General features: G+C 42.4%; 1 protein-coding gene across 4 annotated transcripts in view; it reads left to right on the forward strand.

The window, feature by feature from the left end:
- The window catches only part of ZNF652 (zinc finger protein 652), an 80,401-nt gene that overhangs the window by 38,213 nt on the left and 21,075 nt on the right, over positions 1-21,113 (forward strand). For 3 of the 4 annotated variants that reach the window (XM_055258709.2, XM_055258711.2, XM_055258710.2), the window contains exons 2-5: positions 7,569-8,727; positions 12,706-12,853; positions 13,448-13,563; positions 14,028-14,172. In XM_055258709.2, coding sequence (XP_055114684.2) covers positions 7,828-8,727; positions 12,706-12,853; positions 13,448-13,563; positions 14,028-14,172 — 1,309 coding nt within the window. In that variant the 5' untranslated portion in view covers positions 7,569-7,827. The remainder of the gene's footprint in view (positions 1-7,568; positions 8,728-12,705; positions 12,854-13,447; positions 13,564-14,027; positions 14,173-21,113) is intronic. The other variant, XM_055258712.2, reaches the window with a different exon arrangement.

Here is a 21,113-nt window from a genome sequence, read left to right on the forward strand (position 1 = left end):
AACCTAGTCTCTATTAAAAATACAAAAATGAGCTGGGCATGGTGCTGCGTGTCTGTAATCCCAGCTACTCGGTAGGCTGAGGCAGGAGAAATGCTTGAACCCGGGAGGTGGAGGTTGCCATGAGCTGAGGTTGCACCACTGCACTCCAGCCTGGGTGACAAGAGTGAAACTCCATCTCAAAAAAAAAAAAAAAAAAAAAAAATGCTACCCCAGTGAACACACGAATAATAAGAAAGTGAAACAGCTGGCTGGGTGTGGTGGCTCATGCCTGTAATCTCAGCACTTTGGGAGTCCAAAGTGGGCGGATCACCTGAGGTCAGGAGTTCGAGACCAGCCTGGCCAACATGGTAAAAACTAGTTTATTAAAAATACAAAAATTAGCCGGGCATGGTGGCACATGTCTGTAATCCCAGCTACTCGATAGGCTGAGGCAGGAGAAACGCTTGAACCTGGGAGGTGGAGGTTGCAGTGAGCTGAGGTCATACCACTGTACTCTAGCCTGGGTGACAAGAGTGAAACTCCATCTCAAAAAAAGAAAAAAAAAAAAGTGCTACCCCAGTGAACACACGAATGATAAGGAAATGAAACAGCTGGCTGGGTGTGGTAGCTCACGCCTGTAATCCTAGCACTTTGGGAGTCCAAAGTGGGCCAGTCACCTGAGGTCAGGAGTTCGAGACCAGCCTGGCCAACATAGTGAAACATCATCTGTACTAAAAATACACAATTAGCAAGACGTGGTGGTACACAGGTGTAATCCCAGCTACTTGGGAGGCTGAGGCAGGAGAATCACTTGAACCCAGGAGGCGGAGGTTGCAGTGAGCTGAGATCATGCCACTGCACTCCAGCCTGGGTGACAGGTGAGACTCCATCTCAAAAAATAAATAAATAAATAAAATAAAAAAGGTGAAACAGCCTTATTGCTGAGATGGAGAAGGTTTTAGTGGTCTGGATGGAAGATCAAGCCAAACACAACAGAGCAAGGTCCTGACTCTGTTCACTTCTTTGAAGGCCGAGAAGTGAGGAAGCTACAGAAGAATAGTTGGAAGCCAGCAGAGAGGTTGGTTCATGAGGTTTAAGGAAAGAAGCTATCTCCATAACGTAAAAGTGCAAGGTGAAGCAGCAAGTGCTGATGTAGAAGCTCCAGCAAGTTATCCAGACCTAGCTAAGATCATTTTCTGGTGTAGACAAAATAGCCTTATATTGAAAGAAGATGCCATCTAGGACTGTCATAGATAGAAGTGAATGCCTGGCTTCAAAAGATAGGCTGACTCTCTTGTTAGGGGCTAATGTAGCTGGTGACTTGAAGGTGAAGCCACCTTGTTCACTTACTATTCCAAAAATCCAGAGGCCCTTAAGAGTGATGCTAAATCTACTCAGCCTGTGTGCTAGAAATGAAACAACAAAGCCTGAATAACAGCACACCTGTTTACAGCATGGTTTACTAAATATTTTAAGCCCACTGTTGAGACCTACTGCTCAGAAAAAAAGATTCCTTTCAAAATATTACTGCTCATTGACAGTGTAGCTAGTTACCCAAGAGCTCTGATGGAGATGTACAAGGGGATGAATGTTGTTTTCATGCATGATAATTTAACATTCATTCTGTAGCTCATGGATCAATGAGTAATTTTTACCTCCTAGTCTTATTATTTAAGAAATTGATTTTGTACTATAGCTGCCATAGATAGTGATTCCTCTGATGGGTCTGGGCAAAGTAATTTGAAAGTCTTCTAGAAAGGATTCACCACTCTAGATGCCATTAAGAACATTTGTGATTCATAGAAAGAGGTCAAAATATCAACATAAACAGGAGTTTAGAGGAGTTGATTCCAAGCCTCATGGATGACTTTGAGGGTTTCAACACTTCAGTGGAGGAAGTCACTGCAGATGTGGTGGAAATAGCAACAGAACTAGAATTAGAAGTGGAGCCTGAAGGTGACTGAATTGCTGCCATCTTTTGATAAAACTCAAACAGATGGAATCTACTTCTTGAGACGGAATCTACTCCTGGTGAAGATGTTGTGAACATTATTGGAATGACAAAGGATTTAGAATATTCGTTCCATAAACTTAGTTGATAAAGCAGTGGCTGGGTTTGAGAGGATTGACTCCAATTTTGAAAGAAGTTCTACTGTGGGTAAAGTGTTATCAAACAGCATCACATCCTACATAGAAATCTTTTGTGAAAGGAAGAATAAGTTAATGCAGCAAATTTCATTGTTGTCTTATTTTAAGAAATTGCCACAGCCACCCCAGCCTTCAGCAACCACCACCCTGATCATGCAGCAGCCATTAACATTGAAGCAAGAAAACCCCCATCGGCAAAATGATTGATTCACTGAAGGATCAGATAGTCGCTAACATTTTTAACAATAAATTATTTATTTATTTATTTATTTATTTATTTATTTATTTATTTATTTATTGAGACGGAGTCTTGCTCTGTCACCCAGGCTGGAGTGCAGCGGCACGATCTTGGCTCACTGCAAGCTCCGCCTCCCAGGTTCACGCCATTCTCCTGCCTCAGCCTCCCGAGTAGCTCAGACTACAGGCGCCCGCCATCACGCCCAGCTAATTTTTTGTATTTTTAGTAGAGACGGGGTTTCACCATGTTAGCCAGGATGGTCTCGATCTCCTGACCTCGTGATCTGCCTGCCTCGGCCTCCCAAAGTGCTGGGGTTACAGGCATGAGCCACCGCACCCAGCCACAATAAATTATTTTTAAATTAAAGCATGTACATTTTTTTAAAGTTATAAAGCTATTGCATACTTAATAGACTACAGTGTAATGTAAACATAACTTACATGCACAACGAAACCAAAAAATTTGTGTGACATGCTTTATTGAGGTATTTGCTTTATTGCGGTGGTCTGGAGCCGAACCGGCAGTATCTCTGAGGTGTGACTGTTCTCAGCTTCATCAAGTATAAAGTGGAAAGAGTTTTGTTCATGAAGCCACTGAATGAACCATTGCTTGTTTTAAAGGAAGGTACAGAAATAGAGTGTTTAGCTTTTTTCTTGAGGTCTTCGTGTATTGCTAAGGCTTGCTTTCTCTGTAATTTTGAGAAAGCTTGCTCCTGATCACTTCAGACATTTAACTTGGGAAAATCTTGTATAAACTAACATCATTTCTGAGTTATTCTGCTATCATTTCCCTATTTACTAATAGCATTTGAATTAATTCACATTAGAGAAATATGCTTTGTAGCAGAACTCATCTTTAGTCTCTTTAGAAAAGCTATTTTATTGAGTACCATCTTAATCAGTGATGGTGAAAGCCAAATATTTGATTTGATCCTTGCCTCGAGACTGAATTATATTCAGGCTTTGTAGCTCAAAGACTTCAGTTTTACATTAAGCACTTGTCTGTTCTTACTCTGCAAATCCCTGACTTTCTGGATTTCTTTTATTCTTGATTATAAACTGATCATTATTTTCTGAATTCATCCTTTTCATGTAATAATTTGTTAAATACAACTAACAGTGTTACAATACAACACACTTGTAATAGTCCGTTTTCCCACTAGAGCTGCTAGCTCTTGTGGTATAATATCTACCTTCTGCGATAGCTGATAGTTTCACTGATCATTTCACCACTGCATAATATAAGTTGCTAATCTTTTAGCCTCCAATAACTTTCCTTGCCTCCTTCCACCCAGCTCCTAAGGCTTCGTCATATATTTTAGGCTTTTTGGTAAGGCAGCACCCCACTTCTGGTTTCTACTCGTAGCAGCTTGGATAAGCCAAACTATGCTGTCATAATAAACAATGCAAGATCTCAGTGGCTTTGAAGACACACTGTGTGGCTGGGTGCGGTGGCTCACACCGGTAATTCCAGCACTTTGGGAGGCCAAGGTGGGTGGGTCACCTGTGGTCAGGAGTTCGAGACCAGCCTGACCAACATGGTGAAACCCTGTCTCTACTAAAAATACAAAAAAAAAATGGGCGTGGTGGTGGACGCCTGTAGTCCCAGCTGTTCAGGAGTCTGAGACAGGAGAATCACTTGAACCCGGGAGGCAGAGGTTGCAGTGAGCCGAGATCGTGCCACAGCACTCCAGCCTGGGTGACAGAGTGAGACTCTGTCTCAAAACAAAACAAAACAAAAAACACCAAGAAAATACATATATCCAGCAGGTCATCTTATTTAGGGGACCAAGCTTAGAGCAACCATCACCTGGAAGATTGCTAGCCACTGTGCCAGAAGGAAAAGAGGTCTTAAGGATTTCTTATTGGTTAATAAATGCCCTGCCTCTCCCTGTCACTTCTCATAATATGCTGACCAGAAGTAGTCACAGGGCCCCATCTAACTACAGGGAATAGGAGTTGTGGGCGTGGTTTTAAAAGTGTAGCCTAGGTTGGGTGCAGTGGCTCACACCTGTAATCCCAGCGCTTTGGGAGGCTGAAGCAGGAGAATTGCTTGAACCCAGGAGGCGGAGTTTGCAGTGAGCCAAGATTGTGCCACTGCACTCTAGCCTGGGTGACAGAGCAAGACTCTGTCTCAAAAAAAAAAAAAAAAAAGTGAGCTGGGCATGGTGGTATGCGCCTATAGCCCCAGCTACTCCAGAGGCTGAGACAGGAGAATTGCTTGAACCCAAGAGGCGTGGTTGCAGTGAGCCGAGATCGCACCACTGCACTCCAGCCTGGGTGACAGAGCAAGTCTCCAAAAAAAAAAAAATAGCCTACCATGTGCCCAGAAAGCCAAGAGCCAGAAATATTTGGAAAATGAATTAATGATTACTCTTTATTTTTTTCTTTGACTTTCTGATTTTTGTTTAACTCCTACTTTTGCTAGTTAATTGAATTTTACCATCATTCCTCCCTTACTTAATTTGAGATAATATGAGTTTATTTAAATGATACTCATAGTAGTTCACATTATTTCCATGGGTGAGAAGTTTTGGCACAAGTAGAATAAGATTGCTAGGATTTTCCTACTTAAAATATGAGGCATTAAACTGGTACAAAAAGATAAGCAGTTAAAAGAATAATTGAGTTTAAATTATTTCAAGGTGTCATTTGTCATAGTAGAAATAGACCATGAGCTTTGGAGTCAGGCAGGCCTGGAGTCAAATACTACCTTTGTCGTTTGAACGACTTGTGATCTTAGACAAATTATGTTGCCTCTCTGAACCATAATTTTACCATTTGTAAATACAAGAAAGTAGGAATATATCTATTCAGATGTCAAGTAAAACATGGTAGCATTTATTACTACTCCTTCCTGAAATTCCATGAAAGCAAAAGTAAAATAGTTTTTTTAAAAAAGAATAAATTCACAAGGAAAAAGGAAATGGAAGAGAAAATGGAAGAGAAGACAAAGGACTAGCATAGGAGTGATAGAAATAATTGTGAACTACTCATAGTAATAATGTTAGTCATAAATACTGATTTTTTCAAAGTTGTGATATAACTGTATTGGGAGCATGCGGGAAGAGGTGGGAACAATAAGGTAAGAAAACTATAGAGAAAGACAAGGTAGTATCTGAAATTGAAATAAAAAGTCCAGAAACAGAAATATAATCAAATTATGTAGAAATATAGAATTAAATGGAGAGGGGGGCAGCTAAAACAGCATTATTGCCTCCAGGGAATGGGACTGAGATAAATTGGAGTACGGCCAATACATTTGAATCGTAAAACTATGAATTTTTAAAATAATTATTTTGATAAAAAATGTATTTAAAAATCAGTCCCACCAGCCTGGGTAACACAGGGAGACCCCATCTCTAAAAATTTTTTTAAAAATTAGCCGGTGTGGTGGTGCATGCCTGTGGTCCCAGCTGTTCAGGAGGCTGAGGTGGGAGGATCACTTGAGCCCAGGAGGTTGAAGCTGCAGTGAGCCATGATTGCACTACTGCACTCCAGCCTAGGCAACGGAGTGAGACCCGGTCTTTTTTTTTTTTTTTTTTTTTTGAGACAGAGTCTAGCCCTGTCGCCAGGCTGGAGTGTAGTGGCGCGATCTCAGCTCACTACAGCCTCCACCTCCTGGGTTCAAGCGATTCTCCTGCCTCCGCCTCCTGAGTAGCTGGGATTACAGGCACGCGCCACTATGCTCAGCTAATTTTTGTGTTTTCAGTAGAGATGGGGTTTCACCATGTTGGCCAGGATGGTCTCGATATCCTGACCTCGTGATCCGACTACCTTGGCCTCCCAAAGTGCTGGGATTACAGGCATGAGCCACCGCGCCTGGTCCGAGACACTGTCTTAAAAAAAAAAAAAAAATTCAACCCTACAGTTTTGTGGTGGGTATTAAACATAAATAATTAACAATAAAAACTATCATAGTGCCTATGTCCATAGCAGGCATTTAATAAATACTCATTTCCTTCCTTTTGTCAGCTAGACAGGGTATGTGTTTACAGTAATATTCATATGACTCAGAGGATAGGTGGGTTGGCTAAACAGCAATGTGAGGTATGTCACAAAGCAAATTGTATGCCCTTCTAAGCTTTTTAAAAATTAATATTGGATGGTTTTATTTTTCTTGGAACCATATCAACCTTATGGTTATGGTTTCTTAGAATTTAGACTCCTGTGCAACTGACATATAAAAAATCACCCACTTAGTGGATGTAGTGAGCTATGCACAGAACAAATGTTAAAATATTTGGCAACTTTGAAATTACTCCAATAAACCTGAAAACAATTGTATTTAAACCTAGATTATAAATTATTTAAGGCCAAGGACATTTTTCTTCTCTTCTATAGTTATGTCAATTCGCTGTTTTATTTCCGGGGACCACAATGCCTGCTCCACTACCACCTTTGTTCTGCGAGCTCTCACTGTGGTGGACATGGTGATTGATGTTGAAAGAAAGTCAGCCAATATAAAGCTCTTGCGTGTTACATGCCCAACACGTTGTAAACTAGACTGTAAAGGTCTTGTGGATAGAGACCGTATATTTTGCCATATCAGCATATTCCGTAGTATCTAGGAAAATGAATGCTGTGCAATATTATTTTATTCATCAAATATATACTGTATGCTAGACACTGTGCTAAGCTCTGAGGATATCTCAGTGAACTGGACAGATGTGGCTTTTGCTGTTGTAAAATTTATAGTCTAACAGAAAATGTTTATGAATTCCTGTAATCCAGTAAAATAATGGCTTATACTGAAACATTTAAGCAGTTAAAAGCATTGTATATGTAAAGAGTTTAATAATTTTGGCCGGGCGTGGTGGCTCATGCTTGTAATCCCAGCACTTTGGGAGCCCCAGGCTGGTGAATCACAAGGTCAAGAGTTCAACACCAGCCTGGCCAAGATGGCGAAACCCTGTCTCTATTAAAAATACAAAAATTAGCCAGGCATGGTGGCAGGCGCCTGTAATCCCAGCTACTTGGGAGGCTAAGGCAGGGCAATCGCTTGAACCCAGGCAGCAGAGGTTGCAGTGAGCCAAGATTGCATACTGCATTCTAGTCTGGGTGACAGAGTGAGACTCCATCTCAAAATAATAATAATAATTATTATTATTATTTAAGCCATGTTTCTTGTGGTTCAAATGCATGCTATAAAAAGGAAATAGTGGTATTACCTGATTTTTTTTCCTCTTTGCTTTTCTTTATAGATAAGATGCTCACAAGTCCCTTGCAGCTCCCTTCAGAAGAAAAATCACTAGTGCTCTGCTCTTGCCATAATACCAAACCTTTTTGACTCATGCTTTGGTGCTGCAACACTGGAAGAATTGCACACAGTTTCAAGGAATATCTTGTTTTCATTTGAGTGATTCTTTGTGGATGAGAAAAGATTTGAGTCTTAATAATTACCTTGTTTTAAAGCTATTTTCTTTATAGTCTGAACTGTTTAATAAATTGGGCCACTTACCAATGAGCCACACAGCCAGTTCTTGTCAGGAGCTGGTTGAAAACTGTGCTGTGCATGTAGCAGGAATGGCACAAGAAGATAGCCGTCGTGGTCAAGTGCCATCTTCCTTTTATCATGGTGCCAACCAAGAACTTGACCTGTCCACCAAAGTGTACAAAAGGGAATCAGGAAGTCCTTATTCTGTGTTAGTAGACACCAAGATGAGCAAACCACATCTCCATGAAACAGAAGAACAGCCATATTTCAGGGAGACAAGAGCAGTGTCTGACGTGCATGCTGTTAAGGAAGACCGGGAGAATTCTGATGACACAGAAGAGGAAGAGGAAGAAGTCTCTTACAAAAGGGAGCAGATCATAGTGGAGGTAAACCTTAATAATCAAACATTAAATGTATCTAAAGGGGAAAAGGGTGTCTCTTCTCAGTCCAAAGAGACTCCTGTTCTTAAGACAAGCAGTGAGGAGGAAGAGGAAGAGAGTGAGGAAGAGGCCACAGATGACAGCAATGACTATGGAGAGAATGAAAAGCAGAAGAAAAAGGAGAAGATAGTAGAGAAAGTCAGCGTTACACAAAGGAGAACCAGGAGAGCTGCCTCTGTTGCCGCAGCTACCACTTCCCCTACTCCCAGAACTACAAGAGGTCGTAGGAAGAGTGTAGAGCAACCTAAGCGTAAGAAGCGGGCCACAAAAGAGCCCAAAGCACCAGTCCAGAAAGCTAAGTGTGAAGAGAAAGAGACTCTGACCTGTGAGAAGTGCCCCAGGGTATTTAACACTCGCTGGTACCTGGAGAAGCACATGAACGTTACTCATAGGCGCATGCAGATTTGTGATAAATGTGGCAAGAAGTTTGTCCTGGAAAGTGAGCTGTCCCTTCACCAGCAAACAGACTGTGAAAAAAACATTCAGGTAGGTTTCATCACCAAGAGGGCAAACTTTTCAGGATAGAACCTGGCTGTTCATATTCATCTGGTATCCGCCCAAGAGAATAAATACAGTAGAGGCTGAAGGGACAGATTTCACCAATTTATCATTTGAAAAGCTCCTGCTTTGGTCTTTTCTAAACCAAGGCTTTTATTTCAAAAGCATTAAATTTGACGCTGGACTAGTGGGAACCCAGGCACACTGGAAGGGGGATCTGTTATAGTTGATTGACCAGGAGGTTAAAATCAACACCAACTTTGCACTGAGATTCACTGTCGTAGGACGTGTAATAGAATTCATTCTGGCATCTTCTCTGTGGAGGTAGGAGTTACTGATTAAAGGTTAGGAGTAGAGAAAGGTCCCTTTCTGGGTTTACAAGGATGCCAGATTCTAGTACAGCTGATGGGGACAAAAACCATAATGACTCAGACCGGTGGAAATGGAAGATCTTCAGCAGTGAGTTTGCTTTTACCATTGGAGAGATGACAACACTAAATTTGCCAAGAGGCTGAGCCCGTGGGAATATGCAAACTTTAAGCAGAGGCTGAGCTGGTTGAAAATGTTGCCCACCTGGCAGTAGGGTTACATAATGCCACTGTACAGTATTGTTAAGGTAACAAAATAATGGTATTCAAACCAGGCTGGTGTTGTGAAAGGACTATATTGTGATAGGTTAAAGAGGTATGCTAATTATATTATGTCAAGTGGATTGCAGTTATATTGGTTTGCACATGTGAATGCATATTAATGAATATTCATAAGAGGTAAGTCTATTCATGTCTCCATAAGATATGTAACAGAAATATTTTGTACCATATTTAAGCTAAACTTATAAAGGATAAATTGTGTTGGTTTGGTTTGTTTTTTGGTGTGCTTCTAATATTGGTAGTCACTTTAAGTTTCACTTTTCTTCTGTTGCTTTTAATCAACATCTGAGATCATTGCTCTACTTTAAAGAGTTTTAAAAAATGGAAATTGCATTTGCTAAAAATTCACCGCTTTTGATTCATCAATTGTGACTTGATCTCCGACATGCTGGGTAAATAAAAGAAGACTGAGTCATGGAGCCCATATCGTCTGGTAACTGCCAGTGCCCTGGCTTGGGTATGAATTGTTTGCAGCACTTCAAGCCAAAGGGAGTATGGTGCACTGCTGCACTCTAGGGGTCAAACTTGGATTCTGTAATGATCCATTACTGAAAGTGTTCTTGATCTTTATATGTAGGTTTTGTGGGTTGTTTTTTTTTTTTTAACTTAAATCTGTTTAAGTTACAGAAAAGAAAACATTTAATAAATACTTTTTGTGTGTGACTTTCCTCACGATTCTTCATCATACTACTTTTAAATTTGTGTTTAAGTTTTGTGGATTCTGCTAAATGAACTTTATTCACATTCCTAAAGAACACTGTACTTTGTTCTTATGTATAGATCCTAATAATCCTGATGACCTGGTAACAAGTAAGAACTAAAACCCAGACCGGGCGCAGTGGCTCACACCTGTAATCCTAGCACTTTGGGAGGCCAAGGCGGGTGGATCACCTGAGGTCAGGAGTTCGAGACCAGCCTGACGAACATGGAGAAACCCTGTCTCTGTTAAAAATACAAAATTAGCCAGGTGTGGTGGCACATGCCTGTAATCCCAGCTACTCACTCAGGAGGCTGAGGCAGGAAAATCGCTTGAACCCGGGAGGCGGAGGTTGCAGTGAGCCGAGATTGTGCCATTGCACTCCAGTCTGAGCAAGAAGAATGAAGCTCCATCTCAAAAAAAAAAAAACAAAAAACTAAAACCCTCCCCTAAGGCCAGGTGCAGTGGCTCAAGCCTGTAATCTCAGCACTTTGGGAGGGTTGCCTGAGCCCAGGAGATTGATCATGCAGTAAGCCATGATAGCACCACTGCATTCCAGCTTGAGCAGCAGAGTGAGAATGTCTAAAAACAAAACAAAAAACCTGCCCTACAAAATGGCTGATAGTAGTAGTCTGTCCTTTTCTAGAGCATTTTCCAACCAGAGGTTTATCCTTTAACTCTTCTCAGAGTTCTTGTTACCTGAAGTGACAATGATGTTTAGAGATCTTTATTTATAGTGAATATTAACATGTTCCCTTAAGTATCCAAGGGTCTAATGATTACCAAGAGCTTTCTAGTATTGTTTTGCTTTAACCAGAAATACTTTGATACACATTATGCCTAATATTCCAGGCTATTAATGATTCATAATACAAGGAACTAGACAGTGTGGCGTGTGTTTTCTACAGATTCTTGCAAGAGAGCTCTGGAACTGATCTGTAAGGGAAAAGGGATAGGCTTTAGTTAATTCAAGTTTCAACAAAAAAAAAAATTTTTTTTTTAATTTTTTTAAGAAAGAGATAGTGAGGCTGGGTGCAGTAGCTCACACCTGTAATCCCAGCACTTTGGGAGGCTGAGGCGGGCAGATCACAAGATCAGGAGTTCGAGACCAGCCTGGCCAACATAGTGAAACCTCGTCTCTGCTAAAAATACAAAAATTAGCCAGGCATGGTGGCACGCACCTGTAGTCCCAGCTACTTGGGAGGCTGAGGCAGGAGAATTGCTTGAACCCAGGAGGTGGAGGTTGTGGTGAGCCGAGATCGTACCACTGCACTCCAGCCTGGGCAACAGAGTGAGACTCCATCTCAAAAAAAAATAATAATTTTAAAAAAGAAAGAGAGTGATACTAAGAGTTCAGAGGGTATATTCTGCCCAAGGGACGTATTTGAAAGTATAAATTAGATTTGGGGAAATATAACATTTCAATTATTCATATTAATAAATGCTCCAAATGCATTTTCTTTTTTTCTTTTTTTTTTTTTTTTTTGAGATGGAGTTTTGCTCTTTGTTGCCCAGGCTGGAATGCAATGGCGCAATCTCGGCTCACCACAACCTCCACCTCCCGGTTCAAGAGATTCTCCTGCCTCAGCCTCCCAAGTAGCTGGGATTACAGGCATGTGCCACCACGCCTGGCTAATTTTGTATTTTTAGTAGAGATGGGGTTTCTCCATGTTGGTCAGGCTGGTCTCAAACTCCTGACCTCAGGTGATCTGCCTGTCTTGGCCTCCCAAAGTGCTGGGATTACAGGCGTGAGCCACTGCACCTGGCTCCAAATGCATTTTCTAAGGCATAAAAACATTTTTATATTTCTACATACCTATAATACCTATACCACTAATATGTATTTTATTTAATCTTGTTTTTATTACACTAATTTAAAATTAGTTTATATTCTCTGGCAAACCCTTACTAACTGATGTGGAGGAGGCAGCCACACTTGCTTAATACATATATTTTTAAAACTTGAATGTCTTGCAACTTCTGTTTAAAAATAAAAAAAACTTGACTGGGCGCGGTGACTCATGCCTGTAATCACAGTACTTTGGGAGGCCAAGGCGGATGGATCACGAGGCCAGAAGATCGAGATCACCCTGGCCAACACGGTGAAACCCTGTCTCTACTAAAAATACAAAAAAAATTAGCCGGGAATGGTGACGCCCGCCTGTAATCCCAGCTACTTGGGAGGCTGAGGCAGGAGAATCGCTTGAACCCAGGAGGTGGAGGTTGCAGTGAGCCTAGATCGCGCCACTGAACTCCAGCCTGGGCAATAGAGCGAGGCTCTGTCTCAAAATAAATAAATAAACAAACTTGAAGTTTCTTTTCATAGGTACAATACTAACTTCATAATAGCAGTGAATTCTTTGATGTTAGTGGAACTTTCCACTTTTTATCTTAGTTTTTGCCATTGTTTTCATACTCCCAAAGAGTGTCTAAAAGATGCATCTTAGAAAAGAGAACATACAGATGTTGGTGTTGGAATCTGGGCTCTGTGGAAGAATAGCAGTCATCTGGATTCTGACCTTGTGCCATGAACCTAAAGCACATCCGTTTCATCTGCCAGTAGGCTGGTATGGCATGCTGTAAGCCCCTATAAATATTATTTCTATTTATCCTGCTCAGTGTGTTTCCTGTAACAAATCGTTCAAGAAACTCTGGTCCCTTCATGAGCATATCAAGATCGTCCATGGATATGCAGAAAAGAAATTTTCCTGTGAAATTTGTGAGAAGAAATTCTATACCATGGCTCATGTGCGGAAACACATGGTTGGTAAGTTTTTCTGCTTTTCTCTTATACCTATAATTTTCCCTTGTTCTTCTGTTTTGACGTGTTGAAACTGAATGCAATATGTCTTCAGTAAGTATCACCAAATTGGATGGTATAGTCTTCCACACCCAGCTTTCTTTTCAACATTATTTTCTCTTCAGACATTACTATTAGAGCCTCACAAAGGCCAGGTGTGGTGGCTCATGCCTGTAATCCCAGCACTTTGGGAGGCTGAGGTAGGCAAATCACTTTAAGTCAGGAGTTCAAAACCAGCCTGGCCAACGTGGCGAAACCCTGTCTCTACTAAAAATACAAAAATTAGCTGGGCGTGGTGGCACATGCCTGTAATCCCAGCTACTCGGGAGGCTGAGGCAGGATAATCACTTGAACCCAGGGGGCGGAGGTTGCAGTGAGCCAAGATTGCGCCATTGCACTCCGGCCTGTGCGACAGAGCAAGACTCCATCTCAAAAAAAAAAAAAGCCTCACAAATCAGTGTAGAAAATTAGGATGGCATAATTGCTTTACAGTAGGATACCTTTTTAGTTTGAGCTTTTTGGTGGATTTTGTTTTGACACTAAGTACATTCTGTGTTGCAGCACACACAAAAGACATGCCATTTACATGCGAAACCTGTGGAAAATCATTCAAACGCAGTATGTCACTCAAGGTGCACTCCTTGCAGCATTCTGGAGAGAAGCCCTTTAGATGCGAGGTAAGGAATGTGCTACCTACAGGCCCAGGCCTAGGGGCTAGTGTTTGCATAGATGGCGGACCAGTGAGAGAGAGGTGTGCTGGAGCAGGAGGCACAAGGCTGCCTTCCACAGGACTTTCAGATGTGTTCTGAGCTCTTGTGTGTGCTGTCACTGCAAGGTAGAAAAATGTCACTTTTAACACACTGTTAACTCTCTTAGATTAGGTTAACTTGGAAATAACACATAATGACTTACTTTTCTCAGTGATTCTGAGAAGTCGAGTATACTTCAATGATAATTTTGTGAGGAAATTTCTCTTTTATTAGTAACTCACCTGCAGAAATATAGCAAAGCCAAATAGCTGACACAAGCAGGTTCTATTTTGAGTATGAAAAATAAGCCTGGTATCAGAGACTGTGTTAGGGTGGGCTCAGGTAAAGCTACTATGCTTGGCATTCAAAAATCTCCACTGTGTCCAATGCAGAACTGTGACGAAAGGTTTCAGTACAAGTACCAGCTACGCTCCCACATGAGCATTCATATTGGGCACAAACAGTTCATGTGCCAGTGGTGTGGAAAGGATTTCAACATGAAGCAGTACTTCGACGAACACATGAAAACACACACTGGTAAGAATTTCTTGGAAAAGGTACAGATAATGTCTCAAGCACTTGTTGATCATCTGTGGGTCTGTTTTTTAAAAAAATCAAAACCACAAATTTGCATTCAAAGCAAAAATCCCACTTTAAATAAACCTACTATGTAAAAATATAGACTAGTGATACTGAAAAATTTAACTTTAATGACTGATTGTTTAAAAAAGAATTATTTGTGAGTGCCTTTTAGCACTTTGAGCTCTTTTAAGACAATGGGGTCTTTATGTAGGGTTCAGGAACTCCTGAAATTGTATGAAACTTCTTTTGCGTATGCGCATGTTATTTTCCTAAGGAAAGGGTTCTGGACCTTAAAAGGATGGAGGACACTGACTGCTTTAATAGAATACCCCTCTCTCTCTGTTTTTGTTTTGTTTTGTTTTAAGACAGGGGCTCGTTTCCATTACCCAGGCTGGAGGGCAGTGGCGTGATCTCAGCTCACTGCAGCCTCCGCCTCCCAGGCTCAAGCCATCCTCCCACCTTAGCCTACCAAGTAGCTGGGACCACAGGTGCGTGCCACCATGCCTGGCTAATTTTTGTATTTTTTGTAGAGACAGGGTTTCACCATGTTGCCCAGGCTGGTCTCGATCTCCTGGGCTCAAGCGATCTGCCTGCCTCCATCTCCCAAAGTGCTGGGATTACAGGTGTGAGCCACCAAGCCCGGCCCCTCTCATTGTTCTTTAAGTTTGATTTGATATGATTTACCAAAATTCACTACTTTTCAGGAACACATCCGTTCCATGAGGTTAATTAATATTTTAACCACTTTGTGGTTTTAGGAGCATACGTTCCATAGCATGGATTTGAGTCTTACAAGTATTTGATTATCCTGCTTCCAGGGAACTGGCTAAAATAATAGCTCCCCTATAAACACTATCATTGTATCTCAGTCTAAACTTGATGTTCTGGGATTAGCCATCTTTGCATAAATTGAACAGGATGAAACATTTTTCAGGTTTCTAAATCTGATCACAGGATTCCAGGTTCCATTAGTCTACAGAGTAGTGGAGCTAGAAAGAACAACAGAGGGCCGGGTGCTGTGTGTGGCTCACGCCTGTAATCCCAGCACTTTGGGAGGCCAAGTCGGGCGGGTCACGAGGTCAGGAGATTGAGACCATCCTGGCTAACATGGTGAAACTCCGTCTCTACTAAAAATACAAAAAAAAAATTGGCCGGGCGTGGTGGCGGGCGCCTGTAGTCCCAGCTACTCGGAGAGGCAGAGGCAGGAGAATGGCGTGAACCCGGGAGGCGGAACTTGCAGTGAGCCGAGATTGCGCCACTGCACTCCAGCCTGGGCGACAGAGCGAGACTCCGTCTCAAAAAAAAAAAAAAAAAATACAAAAAATTAGCCGGGCATGGTGGCGGGCGCCTGTGGTCCCAGCTACTCGGGAGGCTGAGGCAGGAGAATGGCGTGAACCCGGGAGGCAGAGCTTGCAGTGAGCCAAGATCACGCCACTGCATTCCAGCCTAGGTGACAGATCAAGACTCCATCTCAAAAAAAAAAAAAACAGAGATTATCTTGCTTAGCCTGCCGTTCTTTTTGCTTAACTAGTGGTGAGGAAATTCTGCCCATGGCTGGATCTCTTTAGTTCCTAGTTCTCTGTTGAAGCCCAAAGAAAAATGCTTACCTAGTGGGCTTCTTTCTCATTCAGAACAAAGCATCCTCAGATTTTAAGTTAGTCTAGATGAAGAGTCATGAGAGCGGTTTTATTAGTTAAATTAGACCTGAAAAAAAAATGATAACTTTGAAGATATAGGCAAGTGGGTAGCAGGATGCATCAGAATAGTTAGCAGATTCTCCTCGTCATTTGGTGGCTCTTGGATAGGCTCTTAGTTCTAATGTCATTTTTAGGGTTCAGGTTTTTTTGTGTGTGATATGGCAAGAAAACATGGAACTAAGCAGAGCATAAGTTTTGGGGGGTTTTTTGGTTTTCTTTCTTTTTTTTTTTTTCCGAGATGGAGTCTCACTCCATCACCCAGACTGAATGCAGTGGCACAATCTTGGCTCACTGCAGCCTCCACCTCCCGGGGTTCAAGTGATTCTCCTGCCCCAGCCTCCCTAGTAGCTGAGATTACACGAGTTCACCACCACGCCCGGCTAATTTTTTTTTTTATTTTTTTAATTTTTAGTAGAGACAGGGTTTCACCGTATTGATGAGGTCGATCTAGAACTCCTGACCTCAAATGATCCACCTGCCTCAGCCTCCCAAAGTGCTGGGATTACAGGCATGAGCCACCACCCCTGGCCAGAACATAAGTTTTTTGTGAAGGCGGAAGTTGTGTCATATTCACACACACTGCTTGGCACATAGATGCTTGGTAACTGTCACAGAATTGAAAGGAACCTCTAACACTTAAGTCTCTGCCTCTGCATCCCCCTTATCTTCCCTGCCGGTCTCCCTGTGTGTTTTTCTCCCCATTCCTTCCTCCCTCTTTCTCCTGTATTTCTTTGTTTCTTCTTCTTTGTCATTTTTTTTAGACCCTTAAATGTTCATAATGTGAAACTGAAGTGTTTCTTTCATGATCATTTTAGTTATTGTATAAATTTATGTTGAGTATTTGTCTTTGACCAAATAGGCAAACTGAATACTTCTTGTTTCTTCTAAAGGAATACAACTACCTAAATTCCCATTCCCACAAAAGCTTTTTTTTTTTTTTTTTCTTGAGACAGAGTATTGCTCTGTCACCCAGGCTGGAGTGCAGTGGTGTGACCTCCACTCACTGCAGCCTCCACCTCCCAGGTTCAAACAATTTTCCTGCCTGAACCTCCCTAGTAGTTGGGACTACAGGTGCACACCACCATGCCTGGCTAATTTTTGTATTTTTAATAGAGATGGGGTTTCACCATGTTGGCCAGGCTGGTCTTGAACTCCTGACCTCAGGTGATCCACCTACCTCGGCTTCCCAAAGTGCTAGGGTTACAGGCGTGAGCCACCATGCCCAGTCCCCCAAATTTTTATCTTTCTCATTAAAAGTGTAATTCATATACACCTGGACATGGTGGCTCATACCTGTAATCCCAGCATTTTGGGAAGCCAAGGCAGGTGGATCTCTTGAGCCCAGAGGTTCGAGACCAGCCTGGGCAACATGGCAAAACCCCATCTCTGCAAAAATACAAAAGTTAGGCAGGGGTAGTGACATGTGCTTGTGGTCCCAGCTACTTGGGAGGCTGAGGCAGGGAGGATTATTTGACCCCAGGAGATCGAGGCTGCAGTGAGCTGAGATTGTGTCACTCCAGCCTGGGCAACAGAGCAAGACCTGGTCTCAAAAAAACAAAACAAACAAACCAAAAAAGAGTAACAAATACTTATTAAAATATATGAGAAACTATGAAAATTGCAAACAAAGTAAAATCATACCACCAAGAGATCACCACTCTTAACATTTTGGCATATACACATTAAAAAAAAATTATTCTGTTTCTTTTTTTTTTTTTTTGAGACGAGTCTCGCTCTGTCGCCCAGGCTGGAGTGCAGTGGCGCGATCTCGGCTCACTGTAAGCTCCGCCTCCTGGGTTCACGCCATTCTTCTGCCTCAGCCTCCCCAGGAGCTGGGACTACAGGCACCCGCCACCACGCCCGGCTAATTTTTTTTGTATTTTTAGTAGAGACGGGGTTTCACCATGTTAGCCAGGATGGTCTGGATCTCCTGACCTTGTGATCCGCCCGCCTCGGCCTCCCAAAGTGCTGGGATTACAGGCGTGAGCCACCGCGCCCGGCCTAATTCTTCAGTTTCTTAACACACATATAGACCGATACTTTGCATAAGTGTTTATGTGTTCATGTATATAGTGAAAACAAATGTTGGGTCTTTATACTCTGTTGTAACCTGCTTTTTATTTTACTGTATTATGTCATCAGCAATATAATTTTAATGGCTATATATTTCTTCTTACAAATTTGCTATAATATTGGCTGTAATTTATTACACACATGTATGTCAGGCATTATCTTAAGTGCTTTTTCTCACTTAATTAATGTACCCTTTGCAACAATCCTATAAAGTGAAGGGTTTTTTTTGTTGTTGTTTGTTTGTTTTGAGATGGAGTCTCACTCTATCGCCCAGGCTGGAGTACAGTGGTGCGATCTTGGCTCACTGCAACCTCTGCCTCCCATGTTCAAGCGATTCTCCTGCTTCAGCCTCCTGAGTAGCTGGGATTACAGGCTCATGCTGCCACGCCCAGCCTATTTTTTTTTTTTTTTTTTTTTTTTTTGTATTTTTAGTAGAGATGGGGGTTTCACTGTGTTGGCCAGGCTGGTCTCGAACTCCTGACCTCATGATCCGCCCGCCTTGGCCTCCCAAAGTGCTGGGATTACAAGCTTGAGCCACTGCGCCTGGCCTTTTTTTTTTTTTTGAGACAGAGTCTCACTCTGTTGCCCAGGCCAGAGTGCAATGGCCCGATCTCGGTTCACTGCAACCTCCACCTCCCAGGTTCAAGTGATTCTCCTGCCTCAGCCTCTCAAGTAGCTGGGATTACAGGCACGTGCCACCACACCTAGCTAATTTTTTTTTATTTTTAATAGAAACGGGGTTTCACCGTGTTGGCCAGGCTCTCAAACTCCTGACCTCAGGTGATCCGCCTGCCTCAGCCTCCCAAACTGCTGGGATTACAGACATGAGCCCTACCCCTGAGCCCGGCCAGTGACGGATGTTTTCTCCATTTATTTAGCCAGTTTCCTGCTAGACATTTATGTTATTTCTGTTTCCAATTTTTCTACTGTTATAAATAGCCACAGGCCAGGCACAGTGGCTCACACCTGTAATCTCAGCACCCTGGGAGGCCAAGGTGGGTGGATCACTTGAAGTCAGGAGTTCGAGACCAGCCTGGCCAACACAGCAAAACCTGTCTTTACTAAAAATACAAAAAATCAGCCGAGTGTGGTGGCGCATGCCTGTAATCCCAGCTACTCAAGAGGCTGAGGCAGGAGAATCACTTGAGCCCAGGACAGGGAGGTTGCAGTGAGCTGAGATCACGCCACTGCATTCCAGCCTGGGGGACAGAGAAAAACTCCGTCTCAAAAAAAAAAATAGCTACAATATTGTTTATCACAGTGTTATCACAGCCATAATTACTTACTTAGGATAAATTTTTGGAAGTGGGATTATTATAGCAAAGAGATATATACATTTTTAAGACTTAGTGTCATGTGTTACAAAATGCCCTCCACATATACTCCCGCCAGCTGTATGAAAATACTCATTTGCGACCAGGTGCAGTGACTCACGTCTGTAATCCCAGCACTTTGGGAGGCTGAGGTGGGAGGATCACTTGAGCTTAGGAGTTCAAGACCAACCTAGGCAATATAGTGAGACCCCATTTCTATTAAAAACAAAAAAAATTGAAAAAATCCAGAGGGAAAATACTCATTTGCCCAGCCCTTTGTAATTGTAAATAAAATCCTTGCTGATTTGATAGGTGAGAAATGATTTCTTATATTAATTTGCATTTAATTAGTAAGAGTGAACATTTTTATTTGCTTGTAGTTATCAATGTATTTTCTTTTCTGAATTGCTTGTGCCTTTTCTGTGTTCATCTTTCCATTACAGTGTTTGACTTTTTAAATTTCATTAATGTTGAAATACTTTCCCCTGGTTTGTCATCTGCCTTTTAATATTATTCAGAGTGTCCAAACTGGAAAAGCAGCTAGATGGTGAAGTTGGACAAACCTGGCTCTGCCAGTCACTAGCAGAATTGTGTAACCTCTCTAGGCCTCTGTTTTCTTGATATTAAATAAGAATGGCGGTAATACCTAAAGGGTGCAAGAGAAATGTTGGTTTTAGAGAAGGAAGGGGATGCGGATAGCTGTCTAAGGCTGAATGAAACTACATTTAAAGACAGTAGTGTGTTTTGGTGGGGATTAAGGACATTGTATGAACTGACAGTATTGGACTGTTTCTTTGCAGTTGAAGAGAAATGAGGCAGACCTTATCTGGGAAGGCTGACCAGCCATCAGTCAGGGTTTACTAGGATGATGTGGATATAGGATGAGTTCAAAATAGAATACCTGGCCAGGCGCGGTGGCTCACACTTGTAATCCCAGCACTTTGGGAGGCCAAGGTGGGTGGATCACGAGGTCAGGAGATCGAGACCACGGTGAAACCCTGTCTCTACTAAAAATACAAAAAATTAGCCGGGCGTGGTGGCGGGCGCCTGTAGTCCCAGCTACTCGGAGAGGCTGAGGCAGGAGAATGGGGTGAACCTGGGAGGCGGAGCTTGCAGTGAGCCGAGATCGCACCACTGCACTCCAGCCTGGGTGACAGAGCGAGACTCCGTCTCAAAAAAAAAAAAAATAGAATACCTACTGATTCTCCTTATACCAGGCACAGTGCTATGTGCCAAGAGACACAAGGATGAATTAAGACCTGGTTTCTGCTCTTAAGGAGCTTATAGTCTGGTGAATGGTAATGATGGTGCTGATGATGGTGATAATAGCAGGTAAAATGCATTGAGTACTATGTGCCAGATACTGTTGTAAGCACTTTACAGATACTGTTGTAAGCACTTTACTTGTGTTTTGTATCATAATAATCTATTAAGAAGATTATTATCTTTATTTTATTTATTTATTTATTTTGAAACAGAGTCTCACTGTGTCACCCAAGCTGGAGTGCAGTGGCATGATCTCAGCTCACTGCAACCTCTGCCTCCCAGGTTCAAGCGATTCTCCATCTCAAAAAACAATAAGATTCCTTCCTTCCTTCCTCCCTCCCTCCCTCCCTTCCTTCCTTTCTTTCTTTCTTTCTCTTTCCCTCTCTGGCCCAGGCTACAATCTACTCCGCTTGCTGCTGCCCGCGCCGCGGACTGCCTGGGGCTGCCGGCGCGCGCGACCACTCCCTGCCTTTTCTCCTTTCGCTGCACGCACGCGTTCGCCATCTTGGCCACGCTGGTCGCCAGCTCCTGACGCCGAGTGCTCTGC

This window comes from Symphalangus syndactylus, chromosome 20 (assembly GCF_028878055.3).
Source record: "Symphalangus syndactylus isolate Jambi chromosome 20, NHGRI_mSymSyn1-v2.1_pri, whole genome shotgun sequence".
In the NCBI taxonomy this organism is placed as follows: domain Eukaryota; kingdom Metazoa; phylum Chordata; class Mammalia; order Primates; family Hylobatidae; genus Symphalangus; species Symphalangus syndactylus.